This window comes from Marmota flaviventris, chromosome 12, assembly GCF_047511675.1.
Source record: "Marmota flaviventris isolate mMarFla1 chromosome 12, mMarFla1.hap1, whole genome shotgun sequence".
In the NCBI taxonomy this organism is placed as follows: domain Eukaryota; kingdom Metazoa; phylum Chordata; class Mammalia; order Rodentia; family Sciuridae; genus Marmota; species Marmota flaviventris.
In genome coordinates, this window is record NC_092509.1 from 105,244,003 (window position 1) to 105,271,009 (window position 27,007).

The following is a 27,007-nucleotide window of genomic DNA, read 5'->3' on the forward strand; positions in this document are numbered from 1 at the left end:
TGAAGCAAAGGTGTCAAAAACGACAGTGCTAAAAGCAATAAGCAAAGCCATCAGTTGGTTAAAAATTTATGATTAGAAAAAAACTAATGCTCAGATCATGCTGACACTTAAATTGTGAATAAAGGAAGGGAAGAGTGAACTTAGCACTCAGCAGCTGCCCAAAGAGGATGGCAAAGATGGGTCCTTGCCTGGTGGGGAGGGGCCATGAAGAAAAAGAGGCGCTTCAACAGCACTGACAGGTTGATGAGTTGATGGCATTCTCCAGGGCAGGATTTTATCTGGAAAAAGGCAGGAGGGAGAGAAGAGGCTGATTTAAAAGCAGACTTGTGGAAACTTTTTAAGATCTAACGTACCAAGAAAGCTTTTATTAAAAGAAACCTGACATATGAAAATCAACTGACTGGGCTCGCTATTGTAGCTCAGTGGTGAAATGCCTGCCTAGCATGTGTGGGGCACTGGGTTCAATCCTCAGCACCACATAAAAAGTAAATAAATAAAGATATTGTGCATCCATTTACAACTAAAAATAATTTTTAAAAAATAAATAAAGGTATTGGTCCATTAACAACAACAACAACAAAAAAAATCAACTGACAAAAATCAGTGTGTTTTGTGTAGGATATGTGAGAGGTTTAGTACAGTAAGATCTAGACTATCAGCCACAGAGACATACCTGTTGGCCATTATGCATGTTCAGACTTCACTGGATTTAGTCTGCAGAATCCTTAAAAGGTAAACCAAGAGCTAGGTGCACTGGGGCACATCTGTAATCTCAGTGACTGGAGGGCTAAGGCATTTGAAGCCAGCAAGACCCTGTCTCAAAAGGGAAAATAAAAAGGGTTGGGGGTGTAGCTCAGTGGTAGAGTGCCCCTGGTTTCAATCCCTAGTACCAAAAAACAACAACAGAAAAAAACAAAAACAAAAAAAAAACAAGAAATGTAACACAATCATTCTACAAAGAAACAAAACAAAAGGTGGATGATGGGTTCACATAAGATCTTTATCAAATGCCAAAGGAAAAAATACAACAAAAAGATCATAAGGCCATAGTCATCTCACATGGAACACATCAAACACCTCAATTTAAAAGCAAAAAACTGTGGACATTAAAAAGGTTAAAAGAATCACTATTAAATCATTTTCTCTGTATACCCACTGACAAAATAGGACTTCTTCTCCTAAAGCATTGATTAATTGTCAAACTGTCCCTCTCTCAAAGCATGCTGGCTGAGAGAAGTACAACAAGATCAAGAGTCAGTGACATCATACAGAAAAGACAGAAGGGAGAACTCCTGGCCAACAATGTTACAACCAACACTTATTTTCTATTTTGAATTCAACTTAAAATTTATTTTTAAAAAATTTATTCACACTTAATCTTATCTTTCTTTCCTAGAACAATTAGTGGAACTGAATTTAAAATTTCGAAAAAAAGAAAATTTCCCTAGTTTTATGCAAATTACACTAATAAATAGCATGTTGTTATAACATCTTTCTCAATTCACCAGCATTAATGCAGAGCAAAGAAACTGTCAAGACAATTTCACTACCAGACTGGTTTTCCTTATGCTATTCACATTCTTCAACAATGTCATATCCTCAGAGAAAACATATGCAAAGTGGATGTCTCACTCACTAGATGAGCCACAATGGTGACATGGTATGCACAGAGCTCTGCAGTCCCGTATCTGCAATACAAAACAGAAGGCTGTCATTTTTCTTCAATTATTCAGAAAAGGAAGGAGATAAACTTTCAAAAAGCACTAAATACTATGATGAGGACATCGAAACTACTTAAAGGTTGAATATACCTCATCCATGTTAGGACCAGAAGTGTTTCACTCAGGATTTTTAGTATTTACTTAGTCAAAATGAGATATTTTAGGGGTGGGACCGAAGTCTAAACAATAAGCTCATTATGTTTCATATACTCCTAGCCTGGAGGTAAAGTTATGCCAAAATAATCTTGTACATAAAACAAGGTTTCATGGTATGGCATTTTCCACTTGAGACATCATGACAGTGCTCAAAGTTTCACTGATTCAGGAGTGCTCATCCCATTTTTCTGGCTAAAGAATATCACAAAATTACTACTAAATGCTTATCTATGGGCTTGTACCAAAGAAAGGAAAGAGGAAACTTGCTTCCTATAATTTAGTGCTGTGATATCAAGTCAAACCATTTTGAGGTGCTATTAATGGACTACTACTCACAATTATAGAATCATTTATTGTCAGTCACTACTAAAAAACCCCCAAACACCAAAATGCTAAGTATTCTGTACCGAGCGAGGAAGCACCATGCATCCATTGCCAACAAGGAGGTGATCAAATTAGCACTAAGCACAGCATTCAACAGAGCAGCATCCTAATGGAAAACAAAAAGTTAGCTCATAATATACTAAAGTGCATGATAAATTATCATTAACATTACATTTCTCCACAAGAAATCATTATCGGAATATAGTAACAGATTCTCAATGACAATGTTTTAATTTCTAATATCACAAAGAACCTATGATGACATTCCCTCAGCATTTAATAAGCACCAAATATATGTTAATCATTGGGTCAGGCCACAGAGAATCAAAACTGGTATTACATGTGGTAATTCAATCATTAGGACCCACAAGAATTCTTTAAGTAGCCTGAAATCTTTAAAGCAATGGAAATAAAATATATGCTAGTTTTTTTCCTGCCTTTAACTACTCATACAAAATATTTAATATACGATAGCCGTACCCACTGTATAATATCTTAACTAATTCTGATCCTTCATTAAATTCTAGGAACTTTCCTAGAATTTAAAAAAGTCTCTCTTCTAATCCAATTCTATGAAAAATAAAAAACATGCACATTATGTCTAAGGTCTATTTACTTCTTTTATGAAATTAAATAAAATTCTATACAAGTTCTCCTCTACTCACAATGTTTTATCATACTTTCCACTCAAAATGTTTCCCCAAGTATTTTAGCTATTTAATCTAAAATCTATAGGAATCGAGGATTACATTCCAAGACAACCAAGTTAAAGGATAAAATATGCAGTTGAGGGAATAATCATTAACTTTCTTCTACACTTGAATCACAATTTCAGTGAAAAGAGCAGAAGTGTAACTCCACTTGTCCCAGCAAGCAACATGCTCACCAGCTCAGGAAACAACGAGGGATGAAAGGAAGCAATGAAGGCACACAGATGAACACAAACATGCTGGTACAAGGTGACAGCCACCTCAGCTTTCCCTTTTCTCTGCACTCCCTGCAAATGAACAGGTAGAGAGAGTTCACCAGAACACTGCTCGAAACTGTGGAAAATGGCCGTGAGTAGAGATCTCCTGCAGGGAAGTCAGAACATTGAACCCAATATTAATAGCACTTATTATTTAGCAGGTAAAATAATAATATATCACAGGGAAGGTTATTTTAGCAAGGCAAGATCTCAAGAGATACAATCAGTAATAGCTGCTAATATATGTGAACATGCACACATGAAATATATTCACTGTTAGAATAAGTTACAAAAGGGAGAAGAATTTTCTTGGACATGATTTTCATCATTCACCAACTTGTTTATCATGCACTGAGTTATACAAAGTCAAAGTTCCTCAGGGAACTGGAAAGAAAGCCAAATTAACTAATTAGATTTAAGAAAGAAAACAATATTATATATAATTCAGACAGGGAGGAGCCATTTTAAGATAGAAATGGTAGAGGAAACTTTCATAAAGGATTTAAATAGCAAATTAAAAATAGGTAAAATATAAATAGGTAAAGACAACGAAGCATGTATAAAAAGGCAGACTCAGCTCACCACTTTGATGTGTGTGTTAGAAAGGAGGAGAGGATGAAGAGAAAAAGCAGAGGATGGCTTTGAAGGCAAAACTGAGAAGTTTTGAGCAGGAGAAAAGAAAGTTCAGAAGGGGCTGGAGAAAGGGGTAGAGAACTGAAGCATAACAATAACCCAGGGAGCGAGGCACTCTGGCCTGGGCCACGGTGTTGCTGGGAGACGGAGGACACTGCAGTTCCCAGGAACTACCTGGGAATGCCCCTCATTGGGCTCATTTTATATGCCCCTGTTTGCATCTACTCTACCACAGTCAGTGTTCATGGCCACTGTTCAGAGACCAAAATATTTTTAGTATCTGTTACAGATAGATATACTTATAGCTATTTTTATGAAGTAGTTTTTCTACATAGTGACTATTAACTAGAATATCTGACATAGAAAATATTTAATTTTAAGACCATTCCATACAATAAGGTATTCTAAACTAAGAGTAATAGACAGGACTGGATAGGAACAACACATTTGCTACCTGGCTGCAGCTTCTGGGACCTGGCCTTCGGTGCACCACAGGGCCTGCACGTCTTCAGGCTGAGAGGGCAGCTTCTCCATGACAACCACCAGGAGTAGGCACTGTGGGAGCTGGAGCTCACAGGGCAAGTCTTCCAGGTGTGGAACCAAGTTACACATTAAGATCCAACAAACTGCTAACAGCATGCCCAAAATATTTTCAGCAGAAATTTGATTGTGTTACATAAAGAAATTAGAGGCATGATATTTTTAAATGAGAAATGTTCAATAAAAGTAGAGGGAATTTTTTTTTAGTTGTAGATGGACACACAATATCTTTTTTATTTTTATGTGGTGCTGAGGATGTAATCCAGTGCCTCACACATGCGAGGCAAGCGTTTTACCACTGAGCTACAGTCCCAGCCCCAGCAGAGGGAATTGTTTTTTTAAATGTTTTTTTTAAGTTGTAATTGGACACAATATCTTTATTTTATTTATTTATTTTTTATGTGGTGCTGAGGATTGAACCCAGCACCTCACATGTGCTAGGTGAACACTCTACCTCTGAGCCACAACCCCAGCACCCCCAGTAGAGGGAATTTTAAATAAATAATTTTTGAATTCTATGAAAGAGGGACTACATGAAGGGAAATACCCATATCTAATATGTCATAATTAACAGGAGATGACTTAACATTAAATCTGCTTTGTAGCTTACCTGATTTATTGTCCAAAACTGCTTGTGCGAAAGGCTGGACCGTGAGCAGCTGACTCACCAGTGTATCCAGGGTCACCAGGAAAGCCCCAGCTATTTCTTCCTGCTGTGCTTTGGAGATGCTGGCTGCATACAGGCTTGGAGGGAACTTGCTGGAAAGAACACAGCTCATTAGCAGCTACCTTCTCAATTCAGACAAAAGTAAGTTCTACAAACTAAGGTTCCAGCAGTAAAAAAAAATGCATATTTTATATCTGTTTCTATAAAGCAGCAATATACTTGAAGTACTGAATTGATAGTAGAATGTATGAAGACCTCTGAACTAAATGTTACATAATTCTATAAAACTAAAAAGTTCACAATCTTGGAGAAATCCTTATAAGTGCCTTTTTTTGTTTTCATTTTTGTTTGTGTGTTTGTTTGTTGTGCTAAGGGTCAAACCCACGGCTTTGTGCATGCTAGGCAAGTGCTCTACCATTAAGCTACATTCCCAGGCCTTTAGTATTGTTTTGATGCATTTTAATACCATTTGACAAAAACAGGGTAAGTAAAATACAAACACTAAATCAACAAGTGGAACACTGTGTGTGTGTGTGTGTGTATTAAAAAGATACTTCTGACAAATTCTGGCTTCATTTTATGTCTATTAAAAGTTGTTTTGGGGATGCAGCTCAGTGGTAGAGTACCTGCTAGTGTGTGTGAGGGCCTGGATTCAATCCCATATAACCACAAAATAATGGGTGTGCCAGATGGAAGCTATACTTTGAAAGCTAACTTTTAAGCTAGCACCCAGAGACAATAAAACTCCAGAAAATAGTCACTTTCTGTGATTATGATACACAAAAATAAAAATGAACTTGAAAACATTTAGCCATTATATCTTGAGCTATATATTTTTATATCATCCTCTCTCCCCTCTCTTTTGGGACTAAACTTACATGTATGTGAGTTTAATTTATGTTATCACAAATGTAACTATGTGCTATTCTGCCCTTTTCTGTGTTCAGTCAGGAAGTTCTACTAACTTAATTTTAAGTTTGCAGTTCCTTTCTTCTATGTTTAATCTGCAAATAAACCCACAAAATCAATTTTAATTTCAAATAAATAAAATTTCTAAATCTATCAAATAAAAATTTTTTTTGCCTTCATTATTATCACCACATCAATTATTTATTACTTGTGTATCACGTAAGTAAACTCACATGGAATCCACCCTTCACAAGATTCCCTCTCTACTTATTTTTTTTTTTTACCTGTGTAACTGAAGATAAAGCTGATGCAATGTGCCACAAGAATCAGAAAGGAAAGGAAGAAATTCCTGAAATAAAATAATTTTTCAATCTTTGTAAGCAATATGACTTTCTAATACATATCTTGTCCCAAAAGCATGCAAATAAAATAAAATCCTAGATATGCCACATTAAAAAAATTGTACATGATCATAAAAAGAAAGATGAGGCTGAGCAGGTACATAAAATTCTTTACCATTACAAGTACCATCCTAACTACAGCTAGCAGCTATCACTTACTGAGCACCTACTATGGAACCACAATAGTACCAAATGATGTTACATACAGTACTTTCAGTCTTATCAAAAAACTTACTATATATTATTATCCTCATTTTACAAAATAGAAGATTGAAGCTCAGATATCAATAACTTCATCACGTAGCTAAATAAGACTGGGATTCAAGCCAAGTGTGATTCCTCTATCCATTATGACTATCTCTTAGAAACTAACAGTGTAGACAGACAGACGTGGTGTGTGCCTATAATCCCAGTGGCTCAGAAAGCTGAGGCAGGAGGATCGCAAAGTTTAAAGCCAGCCTCAGAAACTTAGCAAAGTCCTAAGCAATTTAGTGAGATCCTGTCTCAAAAAATAAAAATAAAGGGCTAGGGATGTGGCTCAGGGATTAAGCACCCCTGGGTCCAATCCCTGGTATATAAAAAAGAAACTGTTATGGAAATAAAAATGTAAGACAGGGCATAATTACAGAAAATTTTACCTTCTATTCACCAAGCGAATCTTAGATGGGTGACTGCCCCTCAAGTGCCACTGGTGCACTTCCCAAGTGTACCTCTGCCCCTGGACCCTGGAGTAAGACCCCGCAAGCTGCAGGAGCCCAGCGTAAGAGGCAGATGACTACTGTGAGAGGTGAATGCCAGAGGACCAACAGAGTCCATACACAAGCAGAAAACAACACACTAGGGCCAGTGTGCTGGGCGTGGCCAGTGTGCTAGGCAACATACTCAGTCCACTCCGCCAACTCAGGTGTCACTGCCGTTCCCATGACTCCCACTCTTACAGTTACTACAGTTTCAAAGTCTGGACATTTAAACTTTAACAAACTAATTTAGAAATGTGTAGAAATAATTTTTAATGGTATTTAAAGGTAAACTGAATTATTTTCTGAAAAATCGATTTATGCTTATGAAAATATTTTTTTCAGATGTGAATAAAAATAAAAATGATAGTGCATGAGGGTGCATGGCTATAATCCCAGCTATTTAGGAGGCTGAGGCAGGAGGATGGCAAGTCTGAGGCCAGCCTCAGCAACTTAGTGAGGTCCTAAGCAACTTAGTGAGACCATGTCTAAAATAAAAAATAAGAAGGGCTAGGGATATAGTCCAGTAGTAGAGCACCCCTGGGTTCAATCCCCCCAATTACACACACATAACAATGATGATGGGAACAAGTTAAATAATACAATAGATATTCAATATTTAACAACTAATAACACAAAACCATTAACAACCATTCAAAATATACTTGATAAAATAACTTCAAAAGATTAATTTTGGTAGGAATAGTAATAACAGGACAATTTATAATTTAGTGTAGATTTTACATTTATGCATTATAAAGAAAAGAGCCTTTACCTTAGTGTAATGCAAAAGGGAGTTGGCAAAGAAACGACATAATTTAAGTGTTTTCTGGAATAATCTGTAGTCAGTATTATCCTGTTCCAGAAAAAGGACATAAGGAGTTATAATAAAAATACAAATATGTAATTAGTTAAACTTATAAATGAGGTATTTTCTAAAAACACCTCTTAATAAATACAGAGTATAAAAATTTCCCAAGAAAACATTATTATTCTCTAATATTTTGGCAGGAGCATATAAACACACACTAAATGACAAGAGATGTATTTAAGAAAATAAAATTCTACATGATTCTATTAGTAGCCTAATAGCAAAGAGGCAATCTTTCTTGTTGATTTTAAAGGGAAAGAAATTTAAATAATTTATTATTCATTGCTATACAGGAATCAAGTTAATAGTCAAAAGAAAAAGGTCACTAATATATAAAAGACACGAAAAGGTAGTTCTGAGAAAAGAAAAAACAACCAATCAATAACTAATACTGAAAAAACCCAAATGACCACCCAATCCCCATTATCATGTGAGAGGGGGAAGGACAGAGGGCTATTTGATTAAAAAGCCAAAGAGGAAAGAGGTTGACAAGCACTTTCTTTTACCACTGGTGGAAGCATGAACACAACACTCTGTTCATTTTTATTAAGAGTGGAAGTGTTAAAATATCCTTTCTGGACCTATCTCATAGAAATACCAGTACTGCTATGAAATCAAAGTTCTTGATACTGTGAAAACTGAAGTGAACCAAATGTTGGCAAAAGGCTAAAGATATTTATGGTACATTCATAAACTATAATACCATACAGTTATTAAAAAGAATAGGGTAAATATATTGTCTACAGAAAACTCTAAGATCGATGAAGAGCTTTAAATTAGTGCCACAAAATGAAATCAAATAGATACATTATCTTCAATGTTGAGAATTATTTTATATGAAAATAACTTATCTTAATGTTAATGTTGAGTATGATTTTTTTTCAACAATAGCAAATCCTTAGTTAAACCCAATAAAATTGGAATCACATGATCCATTAATTGAATAGGATCCTTCATTTTGAACTTTACCAAAACTAACTGAAAAGTTTTCCTCAGCAGAAATAGAGTAGATGAAAATTCACCTTTTTTTTTTTGCTCAATTATGCACATGAATCTCAAAAGTGCTATGTAAGTATAAAAGCTGAGTGATTAAAAATAAATCTACACTGACCGTAAAATGAATTTTTTTCAGCCTAGATGTCATATCCCCCTAAGAAACCTTCCATGACTTCATGATTGGGTCCCTACCTTATACTCTACTTCCATGAGCCAACTAAGATCACTCTGTCCTAGAAGCACTTAGAATTATCTGTTCATCTTGCAAGCTAGACTCTTAAAGTTATTTAGGGTAGAGGATGTGACTAACTTAGTACCTACTACATTTCTTGGCACACAATAAGCACTCTGGAATTACTTTATAAAACCGACAACTGAATGATAAGGCAACTTATTATCAGTTTGTCTACTTTAAATTTTTCTCTCTCACTCACAGAGAAATTGTACAAGCTTTGGTTGACATCCTAGTTATTATTTCATTACTAAATACCATACTACTATTTAAAGAGCTATTACTTTGATGTTTTTAAAAGCAAGTGAATAACACATATGCATTAGTAGTCCCAACTTGATTTACTCAACTGTTTAAAACAAAGTTTGCATCCCAATGCCAACAAAGAAGGGACAGGAAATATAAGCAAGGAAGACCATTTTCAGTGTTTTAAAATGTGTACCCATTCTTCCTTTCTTTAAATAAAATACTGATGAAGTCCAAATGTAGCAGACAATAAATCTAAGTACAGGCATCAGATATAAAAGTATGTGCTTATTTTCTGAATAATACAAATTTCTCAAATCATTATATGAACAAATGTTGAAATCACAATGGAAACTAAATTATATGTAAGGGCCTTTCAAATAAATTTCTGGCCAGATGCAGTGATACACCCCTGTAATCCCAATGGCTTGGGGGGCTGAGAGAGGAGGACTGCAAGTTCAGAGCCAGCCTCAGCAACTCAGCAATCCCATCTCTAGATAAAATACAAAAAGGGCTGAGGATGTGGCTCAGTGGTTAAGTGCTCCTGGGTTCAATACATGGTACCAAAAAAAGAAAAACAATCACTGTGGCTAAAACACTGTCTACTGAGAAGTCTAATTCAATATTTTCTTTTGGAAATTAAATCCAAGAAAATAGAGAATAAATAATAAGTACCGTATGGATTTGGGGCTATCATGGGCTGAACTGTTGAAGTCCTAACCCCTAACACCTCAGACTATATTTGGAAATACAGTCATTGCAGACGTAATCAGCCAAGACAAGGTCATGCTGGAGTAAGGTGTGTGCTTAATCCAGTGCGCCAGGTGTCCTCGTGGAGAGATGTGAGACACAGGGAGAGACATCATGGCAATGGAGGCAGAGGCTGGAGTTCTACAGCCACAAGCTGAGGAATGCCAAGGGCTGCCAGTAACACAGAAACCAGAGAAGGGTGGACAGGTTGTCCCCTACAGCCTTTGAGAGAACCTGGCCCTGCTGCCACATCGTGGATTTCTTGCCTCTAGTACTGTGAAAGAATACATTTCTGTTGTTTTTAAAAATGCCATTCAGTCGTGGTCATTTGCTATAAGAGCCCCAGCAAATTTAGGAGCGTGTTAGTATGCCAGACTATTATTAAATCTAATGGGTTTATTTTGACATTTTGAAAGCAAGGTGCTGTGGTCTAAATGTTAGTGCCCTCTCCCATGCAAATTCCCTTGTTGGAAGCTAATATACAATGGGATAGACACAGAGATGGAGTCCATGGGGAAAGAACAAGTCAAGAGGGCTCTCCTCTCACCAGCGAGATCTGGGCCCTTATAATAAAGAGGAAGGGAGCTAGCTGCCTTTTACCCCACAAGGAGGAAGCAAGAAGCAGGACCTTTGAAGCAGAGAGCAGCCCTCACCATACATGAATATGATCCTGGATACCTAGACTCCACAACTATAGATACCTAGACTCCACAACTATGAGAAATAAATTTCTACTATTTATGAATTTCCCAGTTTAAGCTAGTTTTTGTTTGGTAGTCTAAACAGATATAAGTGAAAATTACTTGAAAACTTTTGATTCCATAAACATGAATAGTTAACGACAGAGGGCACTGCTGCTCAGAATACAGAGTTAATAGTAAAGAGCTGGGTCCATATCAGAGCTCTGTTTCAGCTAATGGACAGTGTGGAGCTGGCCACATTTATCAGCCCCACATCTGCAATTTAGTTTATGATTTTCATACGTAAGACAAACATTTTACGTACATTCAAATAGCACCTGCATTGGTCTCTTCTCTTGCCACTGTAAACTACGCAGGGGCTTGGTTTTTCCTCAACTCACTCCTGTCCAAGAATCTTTGCTAATTTTATTCTCCAAACACCAGCTGTGGAGTCTGCAGTGTCAATAAAAGTAAGAAGAAAATTGAAAGGGGGTGGTTGGGGGTTGAAGACATACAGGGTGTAGGAGACGAAGGTGGAGAAGGGGACAGCCTCCCTGCAACGTACAGGATGCCCAACCAAATAATTCCTCCTTTCAACAAGGTGAGGGGAACAAGGAAGGGCAAAGGAAGGAAGTGGGAATAAAAAAAGGGGGGCGGGGGGGGGAGAAGGACTCTAAAGGGAGGACAGACACGAGAAAAAGAGAAGAAAAAGGTCAGCTCCTTCCTGAGCCATTCCTTACTGCCTTAACACCTTCAGAACTCTCTCGAGGTAGGATTTGTCCTTCAAGATCATCCCTGTTCCAGAAGATGCTACCAGTTTGGGGACTTTAAAGGAATCTGGCACCTCCACCCCCACAGCTGCTTGGCAGGGAAGAACACAACACAAAGGAAGTCCCTGTATGAGCCTGCAGGTCCACAAAGAGGGGTGTTGATATTTTAGGAGGAAATATTTATTGTCATGGTTTGGATAAGACATCCTCCAAAAGTCCTTGTGTCCATGCAGCAATGTGTAGAGCAATGTCTAGACTAGGAGCTGGGACCCCATCGGTCCACCCTGGCCTGAAGAGACTGACTGGGTGGGTAACTACAAGAGGCGGGGCAAGGCGAGAGGAGGTGGTACATGGGGACAGGCCCCAGAAGGGTGCATCTTCCCTGCAGCCCCTCTCCTCCCTCCTCTCTTTCTCTGCTTCCTGATCCCACCAAGAGCAGAGTAGCTGTCCTCTGCTGGACCTCCCCCATAATGTGCTGCCTCACCTGGGGCCCAGAGCATGGAGTCGGCCATCTAAGGACTGAGACCACTCAAACTATAATTCCAACAACTGTATTACAGATGTTTAGAACTCATCTATTTCCTAAATGGTATGTCAATTTAACGCCATAACTTCTTGAAATGAAACTAAACATAAGTTTATACAAGTTTTAAAAGACTGATACACATACACACCACTAATGGTTGCATGCATTGGTGAAGGAAACACAGAAAGATTGTGGCTATGTGAAAAAGTTCTTAAGTAAATCAGAATTAGGATTATAATTTACTCTAAATAAACACAGAATTAGAACTTGTTCTAGGGTGGAAAACAATGAAAGAAATCTGAGGCAAAGACCTTGACCAACCAGTTAGTGCAGTGTGGACAACAGGGTAAGGTGGACTCCAGAGACAAGGGCAGTCAGGATGCCAGGCAGTGTTCTGAGTGGGAAGTAACTACAGTTGTGAATAACCCCACAGACCAAAAGAAGGAGTAAATCAAAACCTTTTTAGAATGATCCATTTGTCCAAATGAGACTTAGTATCTGCCAAGGGACAGAACAGTACTGCTTAAAGTGCTGTTAGATTGTACCTGCACATTTGACTGAGTCATCTGCTCAGCTAACTGCAGACAGGAGTGGAAGGAGGAAAGAATGTCTTCACACAAGCTAGTAATGACATCCTTGTGTTTCAACCGGCTCTTCAAAGCTGACTGGTGTTTAAGGCTCTGCCTAAAATGAATAAAATGAAAAGAATACAATCACAAGTAATATAGCAAGTAACTTAGGGCCATAAAAATATCTGCTTTATACAACACTTTTAAAAACCACAATGCATAATATGTATTAGAAGAGTATACCCAAGATGTGCTAACTTTACATCTGAAGCAGTTGCTTGTTTTTTCTCTTTGTATAAAATGTTAAATGAGCTCTTACTATGTGTGAGGCACTCTTCTATGCCCTAGGGATAAAAAAGTAAATCAAGCTGGGCGTAGTGGTGCACACCTGCCTTTAATCCCACCAGCTCATGAGGCAGGAGGATCAAGAGTTCAAAGCCAGCCTCAACAACAGTAAGGCTCTACACAACTCAGTGAGATCCTGTCTCTAAATAAAATACAAAATAGGGCTGGGGATGTGGCTCAGTGGTCAAGTGACCCTCAGTTCAATCCCTGATACCCCCCCCGACCCCCCAAAAAGTAGATCAAATAGATACCATCTCTGCCCTGTGTGTATAGAACTTGTGACTTGTGGTCTAGCATAAGAATATTAAATAATTGTAAATATATTTAATTATGGTTGTGATAAATGCTGAGACAGAAAAGCCAAAAGCGCTACAACAGAAAAAGCTAATCTTGGGCTGGGATTGTGGCTCAGCAGTAGAGCGCTCGCCTAGCACGGGCGGGACCCGGGTTCAATTCTCAGCACCACATAAAAATAAAGGCATTGTGTTGTGTCCATCTACACCTAAAAAATAAATATATTAAAAAAGAAAAAAGAAAAAGCTAATCGTATTCTTAAGGCTATCAAAGAATGTGATCATAAAGATGATACTTAAGCATAAAACTGAAAGAAAGCTGGAGTCATCAAGGTGCAGAGTAGGAGAGGGGAGTACTCTAGGCAGAGGGAAAAGCTGTGAAAGCCTGGGCCTAGAGAACTTGGTATGTTTGAGGAATGAGGAGCAGGGAGACAGCAGTCTGTGAAGAAGGAAGAGTCCAGGGAGAATTAGGTGTTACTTTGTACAATGGGAGAGATGTAAACAGTAGAGTGACATGACTTGATTTACTTTTTTAAAAGATCACTCTAAACGCTGAGTAAAAGTGAACTGGAAGGGGGCAAGAGTGGCACAGACATGACGACAACGATGCTGGTGGCGATGTGGCTAACTTGTTGGGCACAGTCTCAGCATTTTAAGTGATGAACTCAACACTCACTATAATCCTATCAAGAAAGTGCCACAATCGTTACATTCATTCTCAGAAGGGCAAATTAACCACATGCCCAAGGTCTCAGGAAGAAAAAGTGGTTTCAGAATGAACTCAAGGACATGCAGTATGGCTCCCAGGTGACATTCTCAACTAATACACTATTTCTTATTGGCAACTTAATGCCTTAATGATAAAGAAAAGCACCTAAGACCACAAAGAATGACCCCAACCTTTCACCTTTTATGCACATGTCTAATAGAGGTTTCAATGATGCTGACATTGTGACCATGTCTTCCCTCACTCCTACGAACCTGATGAATGTCATAGGCATTCTCCCTGAGAAACTCTTCCCAGCACTCCAGTTTCAGGAAGTCAATATTACTTTATAAATGGAAATAAGTTGGAACAACCCAAACGTGCATAATGAAGGGATTGCAGACAGTTATAATTAGTTACTAATTTGCCCAAGCTTATAAATACTTGACAGTGGTTTAACAATAATACCTACAACCAAGTAGTTATAGTCTGATTCAAGTCCACTGCTAGCTGACTCATTTTTCCATGTTAGAGATGGCAGCATGAATAAGTCCAAATTGGTACGGAAGCTACATATAGGATATCTTCACTGCCAGATAGCATGGCCAGTGAACAATATACACACCACACAAAATTGTTCAAAATGCAATCTAAGAAACCATGAATAATTAGGATTTGAGATAAATGAAATATTTATAAAAACTAACAAACTTACTTAATTATAAACTTCCAAGTATTGGCATGGAATGCTTGGTCCATACTGGAAATAACAGAGCAGATATCCAATAGTGTATGAATAACTACAAAGAAAGATAACAGAGCCCTTAGGATATTAAAATGTCATTTAGGGTGTTTCTCCTACATTTAAAAGTATCAACTAAACATTTCAATATTTGATTGAATTAAAATAGGCAATGCAGTTTCAAAGTAACTGTGTCAAAATAATCATTCAAAATAAGTGCCACCCTTTTGACTTAGTTTTTACAAACTATGGAAAATTAATTTTTTAAGTTTCAACTTAACCTATCACTTAAAACCAAAAACATCCAGAAGAAAAGCTGTGCCCTATTATAACTGAAATATTCTATAGACACAATTCTAAACCAAATTGACAAACTAAGAAAAGAAAATCTAACAAGGAAGAATTAAAGCTAATATACTGGTATTCGTGTAAGGTTTCTATCTGCCTATGGCAGATAATTTTATAAAACTGGCCACCACAGCTTACAATATCCATACTCTTCCACAGTCACACTAAACATTGTCCCTTGACTTGATTTAGCAAAGGAGACAATAATAAAATTGAGACAAGTAGAAATTTGCAAAGTAATTGCACACCAGGAATCGCCCTCTCTTGCTAATCCTGGAACTCTTAAGTCCATCCTAAGGTGACTGAGCCTGTGTTAGTCCCTAGAATGAAGTGCCACACAGGACTTTCTCAGTGCTTCTGCCTCTGCCAATAGCCAGATGTGCATGAAATTACTGACTACAAATATATCAGTGAGCCAGTTACGCTACCTGGGGCAGAAAAGGTTATCTCAGCTGATCCCCACCTGTACTGTAGACTCACAGACTTGTGAATGATTCAAACTGTGGCTATTTTAAGCCAACAGATTTTTGGGGTGGTTTGTTACAGAGCAAAAGAACTTAGTACCCTACACAAAACAAGTTATAAAAATAATCTTTTTTACACAAATTTTGAAAATAATCTTTACCCTATACATAAGATTATTGTTTTTCAAACTCTGGGTCATAATCCATTAGTGAAGGATGAAATCACTGAAGTATGTTACAATCAGCAGTTATTTAAAAATTAAATAGCATGGAGTGTATCACATATGAAACAGGTATTACTTGGTACATGTACTTTTATATCTACTGGGAAGGAATGTAAAAATACATTTTGCAAATTTCAAAATTTGTACGATTAAAACTTTATCCAGCAAGAAAATTCAATTATTTTTTATGCATAATGAGTAAAAGATCCTGAAATCACTAGAAACAATGTTGGGTCTAATATTTTAACTGACACATGCATTTCTGTTATTTCACATCATCCACTATAGAGTAACTTTTCTTCACTTACCTATTACCATATTCAAAATATCATCATTCTCATCTACTGAAGGGTCCATGCAAACCATGTCCAGCAATTCCATCAACTGCTTCTGAAGAGAATAGGCCTCCTTGAAAAGAGCCTGGAGAAGGTCTGAAACAAGGTGTAAACACCCAGAATATACAGCTTCACTATTCTGATTCCAAAAATAAAAAAAATGAGAGAAAAATCAAATCATAAAAAGCTTAAGATCCAATTTACTTTAACATATACTATCAGAGATCAGAAATGTAATGCAATGCTTTTAACTTATCACACATCCATAAAACAAATATATCAGTGATCACCCATTTTACATGTGCTTAGACAGCTGTAACAATGTGTAAGATGATTTGTGATTTTCATGATCTGGCAACTCTAGAACTAATAACATTTGAAGACAACATTAGGTCAAGTGCATGACATTTTAGCAAGTGACCACCAAAGAGAAGTATCAATGAGCTAGCAATTTTCATTTACCCAACAAACAGCAATATAAAAACTGCCTGTGCTTTACAAATTCTTGGCCAGCTTTTGTGCCTTAAAGCTGCCCCTGGAATGTTGAAATGGACCAAATAAGGGTCAACTCCCTTTCTAATAGGAAGTTCATTAAAGCGATTCATCACTGACCCACAGATGCTGTATGTCAGGCAATTTCAGAATCCCTGTCACTCAGTATAACTCCTGATCATTTCTTTCTTTATAGAGAAAAAAAAATACATAAAATGAACACCAACAATGAACCCTCAAAAGACCGTTTTTTATGTCTTCCTTCTATCCATTTACTTTGAAACATTTGCACACATACTCTTTTTTCTAAGGAAAAGTCTATCCTAATAACCTTGGCTAAAATGCAAAACCTTATGTATAAACACTGTTTTACTCAGCCTCTTTGCCCATTGATTCTAGGCTACTTAAAGTATACACAGACCATTACTCACCTTACAATGTACAAAAGTACTTTTGATTACATGAAGGACTGAAGAGGGGAGACTATGTATACTTTCTAGGATGACGGATTCCTGTGTGGCACAGACATGCTGAACACATCCTGTAAGAGCTCCTAAGACCTGCACCATTGTCTGGAAATAAGAAAAGAAGATTTATCCTAAGTGTATATTTTTGTGTGCAATAAAAAGGTATCAGACAATATGCTGAATGTTAGGGATAAAACAGTGAACAGATAAAACACACTCTGTTCCTCTTCTCACAGAACTTCAATCTACCCCAGAACAATAACACTGGAACAACTGGCCAGTCACTTAGAAACCTAACCCACACTTCAAAATACACAGCAAGTATTCCACACTCGCCTCAAAACTTCAGGTATCTCGATTTGTAAGAATGCAAATATTTACTCAACATAAGCTGTATAAAAAAATCGAGAATTCAGTATTCCTATCTTTAAGTTCATAAACTTAAATCCAGCATTAGGCCATTAAACAAAGACTATATGGCTAATCAACATAAGCATAAAAATTTTCACTCTCCCTAAACTCCCTCTCTCTCCCTTTCTAATACATTTGACTTACCTGTAAAATATTCCTTAAAGTGTTCTGGATTTCTAAATTTTGGCTTGACAGTCCTCTGGCTTGACAGGTTAATTCATACATCATGTCATCAAATACCTTTACAGTCTGTAAAAACAAATTAGGTTATAAATGAATAGAAGAAACAAAATTCTCTAGGAAAAGACATACCTTTAAAGAAAAAACAAAACAAAACAAAAAAAAAAACACCATAGGATGATTTAATTTTGCATTAGCAACATCAACAGGGTATGGTCCAGCTTAATAAAATACACCTAATTAAATAAAAAATACATGTAAAAAGTAATTCTATAGGGGCTGGGGTTATAGCTCAGTGGTAGAGTGCTTGCCTCATGTATGTGAGGCACTGGGTTTGATCCTCAGCACACACATAAAAAGAAATAAAATAAATAAAGATATTGTGTCCATCTTAAAAGTAATTCTACAACATAATCCCTTAAAAAAGCCCCCCACAAAAAATAATTACTTTCTGTTTCTTTCGTTTGAGTCTACAAACAACAAAAAGTCACTTGAGGTTTATTTGGGGCATGCAAGAAACAGAAGCACTACTCCATACACTTAGAAAACGACTGCCTTGAAGCACCCTCCACTTGGCATCTTACAAGGACACACTCTGGTGTGGGAATGGATTTACACTGCATCACCCAGACATCATTCACTAATATTTGAACACTCTGCCTTTTGACCAATTCAAGATCCCCTTCCTACATGAGAGGTAGCATATGTAACCTCGTAACTAGCTTAACTACCCCCAATATCTTAATAATCAGATTTTTCTAAACTCTTTAAACAGCCTAAATCCTGTAAGAACAACTCAGTCAACAAGGCAATAAAGCTACAGAGGACATCGTTTCCTGCAGGTCGGTTAACTCAGATTCCTGTTTTCACCTATGTAACAGCAGGAACTTTTTTTGGCGGTCAGTAACAAATTCTAAAAGCTTTTCAGACAGAAAATAATCCAGTGACTATGAGTAAAAGGAATTCTGCTGATTGTCTGTTTAAAAGCCAAACTTAAAAATCCACTCCAATAAAGGCCAAGCAATCATAAATAAATCGGTTATAATCAGCACCAAAGCACCTTTAGTTCCTTCCACTTTGAGAAAAAAAAGTATGGCTATATTTTTTCAGAGAACATCTACAGCTACAAAGTAGTAATATAATCTGTGAGCTTAATGTTTTTTCATAATTACTTGATTTTAGTTTTTTTTTTTTAATTTCAGTTTTCCTCCCAAGACTTCTTTAATAAACTTTGGTTTCCATTTTGCCAAACACTGACATTTAACAATTATCAATAAATACTACAAAGATGATAAAAAGGTTTAGCAAATTTCCATCACCCATTCCAAATTTTCATTAATAGCTTTAAAACACAAGAGTTTTTAAAGTTAACCACAATAATTTGAATTCAATTAGCAAAAGATCTATCAATCAGTAAAGGATCTGAAAATAGTTTTAATCACCTCAAGTTTACACCAATGTCATCACATTTTCACATGAGATATTTTTATTACTTATTTGTACTTCAAGTATGTTTGCCCAAACTGAGACTAGATTTTATTTTTATTTATTTAGTTTTTCGTACTGGGGATTGATCCCAGGGGCACTTAACCACTGAGCCACATCCCCAGTCCTTTTTATTTTGAGAAAATATCTCACCACGTAGCTGAGGCTGGCTTTGAACTTGCAATCCTCCTGCTTCAGGCTTCTGAGTCACTGGAATTACAGGTACATGCTACCATAGCTAGTCTGAGGCTAGATTTTAACAAGCTTTATGACATGCAGATTAATATAACAGTACTATACCTTTGGTAACACTTGAGAAAAGAACGTCTGTTCCAATGTCAGGTGGTTCATATGAGGTAAAAACATTTCTACCATAATTTTCAGGATTTCTATAAAGCAAAATAGCAACATACCTTGTAAAAACACTAAATCATGTCAGTTAATAGTCATTACTTCTTACCAAGTGTGAGAATATGTAAGTATTGCCAATCAAAGCTCTGTACAGTGTCACAATGACATATTCTATATGGAGAAACTATTAAGCATTTAATAGCAAAAAGTATCTATAATAGCAAAAAAGAAGACAATGACAACCTATATAGGATCTGTCATTAAAATATTTTATAACATTAAAAAAGTTCACAATACTTTAAACAAGAAACTTCCAAAATAATAAATATAATCTCAATTTTAATATATACATAAATGTCCAAAGAATGAGATAGGCTGACAAGAACATACGGGAAAAAGAGACTGCTTTCATCAGAATCTTAACCATTGCAGATTAGTGGATGTTTTATTATCTTTTCTGATTTTCTGCATATTACAATGTTCTACAATGAATATGTATCTTTTATATTCAAGATAAAAAATAAATTTGCTACTTAAAAAATTAGACACAACAAAAAATACAGATCCAAAATTATAAAATCCCACAACTCAGTAAAACACAAATAAGCTAATTCAAAATCTGAGTAAACTGAGAAATCTACATACAGTCTTAACTCTCTAACTCCTCTAAGAGAGTAAATCTTATCAAGGAAGAATGATAAAGAGATGGAAAGGAGAAAGTCAACTTTCCCCAAATGACAAATTTGTTATCACCCGGACAAGGACAATCGGCTTTTTATAACTCAGAAAGTACATTCTAAACAACATCAATCCTGTTAGATGCTGAAGGTTACTAAGTAGACTTATGTTTCACATAAGTCTAATGACAACATTGAAAACTGACAATGTACACATATGCATAGCAACGGATCTTTTGGCATTTATCCAAAATGGAATTTAAAACTCTAAGCATTGTAATTTGAAGTAATTTGTTCATTTTAGGTAATGGAAGGTCACAGTGGCTGTAATAAAGAAAATGATTAAAGCTGAAGGGAACACAAAATTGTAAGGACACATCTATTAATATATGTGGAATTCAGACCTAATGACATCAAAGTAAATCATACAATTAAATAATTTTACTTACCAACATGTTCAATCCAACTCTCAGAATGTTGATACATAGAGTAAAATAATTAAGGAAGATACAGTATCACAGTAATAGGACATTCGTTACTGAGAATAAGTTCAAAAAGACCCTTCTTGGAATTTAGCAAGAATCCATGAGAGACTGAAATTAGAGACCGATTCCTGGCCTATTTTTACTTTAAAAAACTTAATGCTTATTCGGTAAACAAAAGTAATGTGAGAATACTTAAAGGAAATATCTTCAAAACTATTCAGGGATAAACTTTTCACTCCATGTGTAGTCATGAAATGCTTTTAAGATAAGAAATATTGTTACTATATGATACACGCAGTTCTGGTTTCTAGTAAAGACATTTCTGTCTCCTCAGCATTTCTACTTTGTTGCTTGCATACCTGTCTTACCAACATTACCCGTCTGAAATCCTTCTGCACTTAGCAGGGGCTTACAAATATTTTACAAATACATTCATTACCTATGTTCAATACCAAAGTTAATATAACCACACTACAAACTACATTGGTTCTGGAAATGTTTTACTGTAAAAACCTAAAGATCATTAAAGAATATGCCAACAAGTAACAAGGATGTCCATAACCCCATCACCTAATACAAGAATTGATTCTCTTCTGAAATCTTTGCATTTTTACAGCAAACAAAATGAAGTACAGGTACAGTCACAAACCTATTTGAGTTCAGTTGGGTAGAATTTGCCTTAAGGAAAATGTCAGGTTTTTATTATTCCACAATTCATCCTAAATTATGATTATGTAAACATGCAGGTGAGGGCTGGATAATAATATGTACAATGCAAAATACGAAAACGATTATGTTGGGGTGACAGGAATATGGATTTGTTACACTTTTCTTTTGTTTGTCGTCAACAGTGAAAATACTACCTCCTACTAAAAAAATAGTGTCTGAGACTTCCAACCCTTTTGACATTTGCACTATTTTCAGCACTTTACTAAACACTTATCACAAGCCAGGCAGTTCTCAATACTGAGAAAAAGCAGTGAGCAAACCAAGTCCTGCCCCTACTTTATAGTGTAGTGAGGAAAAACAGGGCAGGGAGAAGCAAATTAAACAAATTTCTATTAATTATGCTCCTCTCTAAAAAACTTAACAGGGCAGCTGGGCACAGTGGCATATGCCTGTAATCCCAGCAGCTCAGGAGGATTGTGAGTTCAAAGCCAGCCTCAGCAACAGCAAGGTGCTATGCAACTCAGTGAGATCCCATCTGGGGATGTGGCTCAGTAATTGAGTGCCCCTTAGTTCAATCCCTGGTATGCCCCCCTCCCCCCCAAAAAAACTGTACAGGGCATTGTGATAAAACTTAAACAGACTGGGTTTGGGGGATTACCTTAAACTGAGGGCTCCAAAAAAGCCCCTTTAAAGAAGTAACATTTGAACCAAGACTTGAATAAAGAAATGCCCAAAAGGCTGGAGAAGACTAGGAGGGCTCAAAGTTTCTGAAGCAGGTGAGCCTGATGTATTTGTGGACATACTGTAGTTAGCTCAGTGTGAGAAAAGAGCAAGACTCAGATCTTGGGAATATAAGGTGAGTTTGGATTTTTTCCCTAATTCATTAAGAAGCCCCTGCTGGGGATGGGAGGGGGGGCAGGTTCTTTTTTTGAAGAATGGATTTTAGGAGAACATAAGTAGAAATAAGGAAACTATTAATAATAGTCCAAGAGGTAGAGTTTGGAGTCAGAGTGGTAGCAACAGGGATACAGATAAGTGGGTTGATTCAAGATATAGTTTGTTGTCAGAAAGAATAATTTGCTGATTAAGTATGAAAATAGAGAGGATTCAAAGTTTTGGTTTATAGAACCATTTACTTGGATAAGAAAACTGCAGGAAGAACAGATTTGAGTTTTTTGTGTAAAGTTTGAGACGCAAAGCAAGGTAGGAATATTCACTTTCAATTTACTGAATTCCCCCTAGAACCTGGAGGGGACGCCAGGGAGCCTGGTTGCTCATCTTTGTTTCCCGCAAACCTGACGCCAGGCCTGCCACTCAGTCCTGAACACGGGTGTTCTCCGAGGGGGTGGCTGGCAGCCCCCCCCCCCGCCCGCCCGTTGGAGCTCCGGGACAGCAATCGCGTCTCTGCACAGTGACTGAGGAAAGGCACTGGTACGTTCTGGGATCTTGCTCATGCCTCCCCGAATGACTTGTTTGTGGATATTAATATTTATATTGGGCTTTAGCTGTAAAAAAAAAAAAAAAAAAAGTCATGTGTACAATGTTCCAGTTATGGTCATTTCTTACTCGTTCCTTGGAACTCGTGGGGCTAGGGCTACACTGTCACATTGTTACACTCACAACCAAGCCTCATCTGCACAGGCAGCAGCGGCCCTCGGCACTCAACGCTGACGGAGGCCAACAGCGGAGGCAGCCCTACCCAGCGAGGCCGACAGGGCAGGGGAGAGGTCTGTCCTCTCAAAGCCGTGGCCTCGTAGCCTCACTGCGTCCCCGGACCCCCAACTCACTCACCCCCGCTGCACCGCCAAGAGCGGCGGCCAGCGGCCCCGCCCACTCCGCGCGGGCCTCGGAGCCAGGGCGGACCCGGCCCGCGCCACAGCACGACGATGGCGCCCCCGCCCGGCCCGGCCCGGCCCTCCGCGAGGATATGAGCAGCCGAGGCAGGACCGACGGCAGCTCGCGGCGGCACTGCGCCTCAGGCCAGCCGCGCAGCTCCTCCAGCGGAGCCGCGCGCTCCTGAGACATGATGCCCGCGCCGCTTCCACCGCTCCCGCCGCCGCACCGGAAGCCCCGGCCTCCCGGCAGCCCTTGCGAGGCGGCGCCAAAGCGGGCACCACCGAGAGGCGCGGCCGCGCGCCCGAGGAAGCCGGCCCCTCTAGGCCCCGGAGGACTCCACTCACTGGTGCGCGCTCGAGGCCCGGCGAGGCGGGCAGCGCGGCTCTCTCCGCCCCGCGAGCCCGGGTCCCGCCGGCGGCCAGCGTCCCCGCGGCTGGGTCGTGCTTCCGGGAGGTGAGGCCGGGAGTCCCAGGTTCGTACCCTTGGCCCCGCGGGGCTCTGTGGGTGCACGGGTGGGCTCAGGTTGGCTGGACCTCGCGGGAGGTGGCCCCAGACCCGCGGCGCGGCAGGGCGGACGCGTCCCCTGTCACCTGTGCCCCCCTACGTGTCACCCGTGTGCTCACCTGGGTCACCCATGTGTTCCCGTGCGTTTTCACCTGCATGTCCCTCTGTCACTCACGTGCTCAGGCTCCTGGTCTGGAAAAATGTGCCTGGTGAGAACCACACCTGCATGTTTTTAAAGGGATGTTCACCTTCCAGGCTACAATCTTGAGCTCCTGTTTTTGTTTTTAAGTATTTTTGTTTGTTTTAGTTTCAGATGGACACAGTACCTTGATTTTATTTATTTGTTTATTTTTATGTGGTGCTGAGAATCGAACCCAGTACCTCACACAAGCACTCTACCTCTGAGCCACAGTCCTAGCCCTCTTGTTTTGGTTTCAGTACCCAGGGGTGCTTAACCACTGAGTTATATTTTTTATTTTGAGACAGGGTATCACCAAGTTGCTGAGGCTGGCTTTGAACTTGTGATCCTCCTCCTCAGCACCCTTGTTTTTTGAGGCAGTAACAAAATGAAGTAATTCTGAAAGTTTAGGGAGTGAATAGGTTTGGTTACAGTCAGGATCACTGAAAGACAAGTTCCTAAGCTGTCCTGTCTGAAAATCCTGGACTTTGTTCAGTGGCAGTGGCTGTTGCTGTTGCTCCTCTCTTGTTTTTATAGTTTATTTTCTTTCCCAGCTTCTGATCCTTAAGGTGTGTGTGTGTGTGCGTGTGTGTGTGTGTGTATCTTTTCTCAAATCTCCTTTCTACCCCTACAGCTTTTTCAGAAAAGGCAGCTGATTATGGGTAGTGTGACGGGGTCTGTTTAATATTTCGCTTTAGTGAAATGTGACATTTTGCTTTAATAATTTTATTTATTTATTTTTCTCTAGGGCTAAATTCAAAGAGGAGCAAAGACCTCTAAAAAGTCTTTGGAAATGTGTTTGTAATGGTGTGTAAGCAGCTAAAGAGGAATTGACCCCAACAGAACTAACTGGATAATTGAGGCAGGTTTCTGTGTGTCATCAAATTCTGTCCAGAAATCGAAGAATCTTCCTTTGAACTCCAGGCTGGTGTGCATTTAATAAGAGGATGACCTTTCAATTTAATTTCACTATAGAAGACCATCTGGAAAATGAATTAGCGCCTGCTGGAGATGGAGCTTTGACTCTGAATTCCTCGAAAGCATCATCCGTGTCAGTAAGTCGAAAGGGAGAACCCGAGAACAAAAAATGTTCAGAGGAGCACCTGGGGAAGCCCAAGTCAGTGGGGAATGCAGCTCCCCCTCCAGATGCGGATCCACCCAGTGCAGCTGGGAACTCAGAGGGCTCTGGGCCACATGACGATCGGCCTTGCTTGAGACTTGCCAAAGAGCATGCTGTGCCTAGAGATTTGAAGAAAGTGCTAGAAAATAAAGTCATAGAAATGTTGCCAGGTCTCCAGCCTGTGAACATGTCAGTAGTGAAAACCACCTTGTTGAAAGAGAACTTCCCTGGAGAAAACACAGTTCCAGAAAACTTTTCTTCACACTCTGATCTGATTACAGGTGTTTATGAAGGAGGCTTAAAAATCTGGGAATGTACCTTTGATCTCCTGGCTTATTTCACAAAGGCCAACATGAAATTCGCTGGGAAAAAAGTGTTGGATCTTGGCTGTGGATCAGGGTTGCTGGGTATAACTGCACTCAAGGGAGGGGCCAGAGAAATTCATTTTCAAGATTATAACAATCTGGTGATTGATGAAGTGACCCTACCTAATGTAGTGGCTAACTCCACTTTGGAAGAGGAAGAAAATGATGTAAATGAACCAGATACAAAAAGATGCAGGAAGTCAAAAGTAGCCCAGGAGCTGTACAAGTGCCGTTTCTTCTCTGGGGAGTGGTCTGAGTTTTGTAAGCTTGTGCTAAGCAGTGAAAAATTCTTTGTAAAATATGACCTCATTCTCACCTCAGAAACCATTTACAACCCGGACTATTATAGTGCTTTGCACCAGGCATTCCACAGACTGCTGGGTGAAAATGGGCGGGTGCTTCTGGCCAGCAAGGCACATTATTTTGGTGTTGGTGGAGGTGTTCATCTCTTCCAGAAGTTTGTAGAAGAAAGGGATATATTTGAGACTAGAATACTCAAAGTAATTGATGAAGGGCTAAAGAGATTCCTAATTGAAATGACTTTTAAGCAGCCCGGTTAATATTCACGGAGTCTCCTAAGAGAAATAAACAGAATGACCCCAAACTTCTGTTTTGCTATTGTTTTTTCTTGGAATTATGGTGTGTCTTTAGTTTTGTTTCTTCAAATAATAGACCAACTGTGTTAATAACATTGGATTTGCTAAGTGAGACTGAGCAAGTGTTCTTGAGCATTTGGTGAGATGACCCAGAAATCATCTTATCGGAAAGTTCTGTTTTCATTCTGTTTGCCCTTTCTACCATCTTGGACTGTTCATGAAGTTGTCCCCAGGAAATCCTGCCATTTCTTGTCTAAAGTTTGTGAATTTCTTCCCAGTCTTTTTTAGTTTCTTGTTCACACAAAGTGCCTGGTCAGATTTTTAAATGGTACAGCATTTCTAAATGACACTGAACCTGAATATTAGGATGAAGGCCTTTTATAACTCGGGAGAAGGTTTTATTTTCATATTCATTTACCTAGGATGCTGAGCAGTTGAATTCATGTTAAAATGAGAAAACAAGAACATAAAAGATAATAAAGTATAAAAGTGATACAGAGAATTTAAAATTAACCTCTTGTAGTTAAGTAAGAGAATTTAGGCTCTTGGTAAGAGAAACGAGAATAGCAAAAGATAATTCTGGGGGGTGTAGACTCCTTACCGGTTGTTCAATGCTGGTGGTGGGGAGGGGCAGCATTTTATTGCTTTTGTTGTTTTTAGTGCAAAAATTTTCACATCACCTCTAAAATTGACATCTGCTATGCTATCTATAATTGTCAGTTATTTTCTTTTTTAATCTAATCCTCACAAACTTAAAAAAAAAATCCTCATATGCTTCTTTTTTCCTTTCTCTTATTAGTGCATTAGGTTGTATATGATAGTTGGCTTTATTTTGACATAATCACACGTGCAGAAATTTTATTTACTCCATTTTAGTCCCCAGTGCCTTCTCCCTCCCCTCTGCCCTCCCCCATTCCCCTTCCTCTGCTCTACTGGTCTACCTTGCATTCATTTATGATGCTTTAGAGCTGTGGTATAA

At 38.5% G+C, this 27,007-nt stretch overlaps 2 protein-coding genes across 6 annotated transcripts in view; one reads left to right on the plus strand and one right to left on the minus strand.

Moving 5' to 3' along the window:
* The window catches only part of Firrm (FIGNL1 interacting regulator of recombination and mitosis), a 34,907-nt gene extending 11,426 nt beyond the window's left edge, over positions 1-23,481 (minus strand). Inside the window, exons 1-16 of one of the 4 annotated variants that reach the window (XM_027935040.3) lie at positions 23,359-23,481; positions 20,725-20,764; positions 19,548-19,636; positions 17,727-17,831; positions 17,136-17,276; positions 16,186-16,351; positions 14,815-14,899; positions 12,732-12,870; positions 7,891-7,971; positions 6,262-6,326; positions 5,012-5,160; positions 4,316-4,445; positions 3,148-3,334; positions 2,285-2,367; positions 1,637-1,688; positions 189-278 (exon numbers count right to left, since the gene is read on the minus strand). In XM_027935040.3, the coding sequence (XP_027790841.3) occupies positions 189-278; positions 1,637-1,688; positions 2,285-2,367; positions 3,148-3,334; positions 4,316-4,445; positions 5,012-5,160; positions 6,262-6,326; positions 7,891-7,971; positions 12,732-12,870; positions 14,815-14,899; positions 16,186-16,351; positions 17,136-17,276; positions 17,727-17,831; positions 19,548-19,636; positions 20,725-20,764; positions 23,359-23,454 (1,698 nt within the window). In that variant the 5' untranslated portion in view covers positions 23,455-23,481. Of the gene's footprint in view, positions 1-188; positions 279-1,636; positions 1,689-2,284; positions 2,368-3,147; positions 3,335-4,315; positions 4,446-5,011; positions 5,161-6,261; positions 6,327-7,890; positions 7,972-12,731; positions 12,871-14,814; positions 14,900-16,185; positions 16,352-17,135; positions 17,277-17,726; positions 17,832-19,400; positions 19,461-19,547; positions 19,637-20,724; positions 20,765-23,358 lie in introns of those variants that run through there. The other 3 variants (XM_071600331.1, XM_034636359.2, XR_011704015.1) reach the window with 3 other exon arrangements.
* Positions 23,482-23,605: 124 nt separating this feature from the next.
* Positions 23,606-26,036, plus strand: Mettl18 (methyltransferase 18, RPL3 N3(tau)-histidine). Of its 2 annotated transcripts, none has more exons than XM_027934935.3 (2): positions 23,606-23,737; positions 24,696-26,036. In XM_027934935.3, the coding sequence occupies exon 2, from the start codon at positions 24,895-24,897 to the stop codon at positions 25,990-25,992; it is 1,098 nt and encodes a 365-aa protein (XP_027790736.3). In that variant the 5' UTR covers positions 23,606-23,737; positions 24,696-24,894; the 3' UTR covers positions 25,993-26,036. The 2 variants fall into 2 exon arrangements, with proteins under 2 accessions (XP_027790736.3, XP_027790738.3); XM_027934937.3 differs by having other exon boundaries at positions 23,615-23,718.
* The last annotated feature ends 971 nt before the right edge of the window (positions 26,037-27,007 follow it).

Excerpts from the sequence above, each read along its gene's own strand:
- Mettl18 (XM_027934935.3), top strand. The coding sequence starts at position 24,895 with ATGACCTTTCAATTTAATTTCACTATAGAAGACCATCTGGAAAATGAA.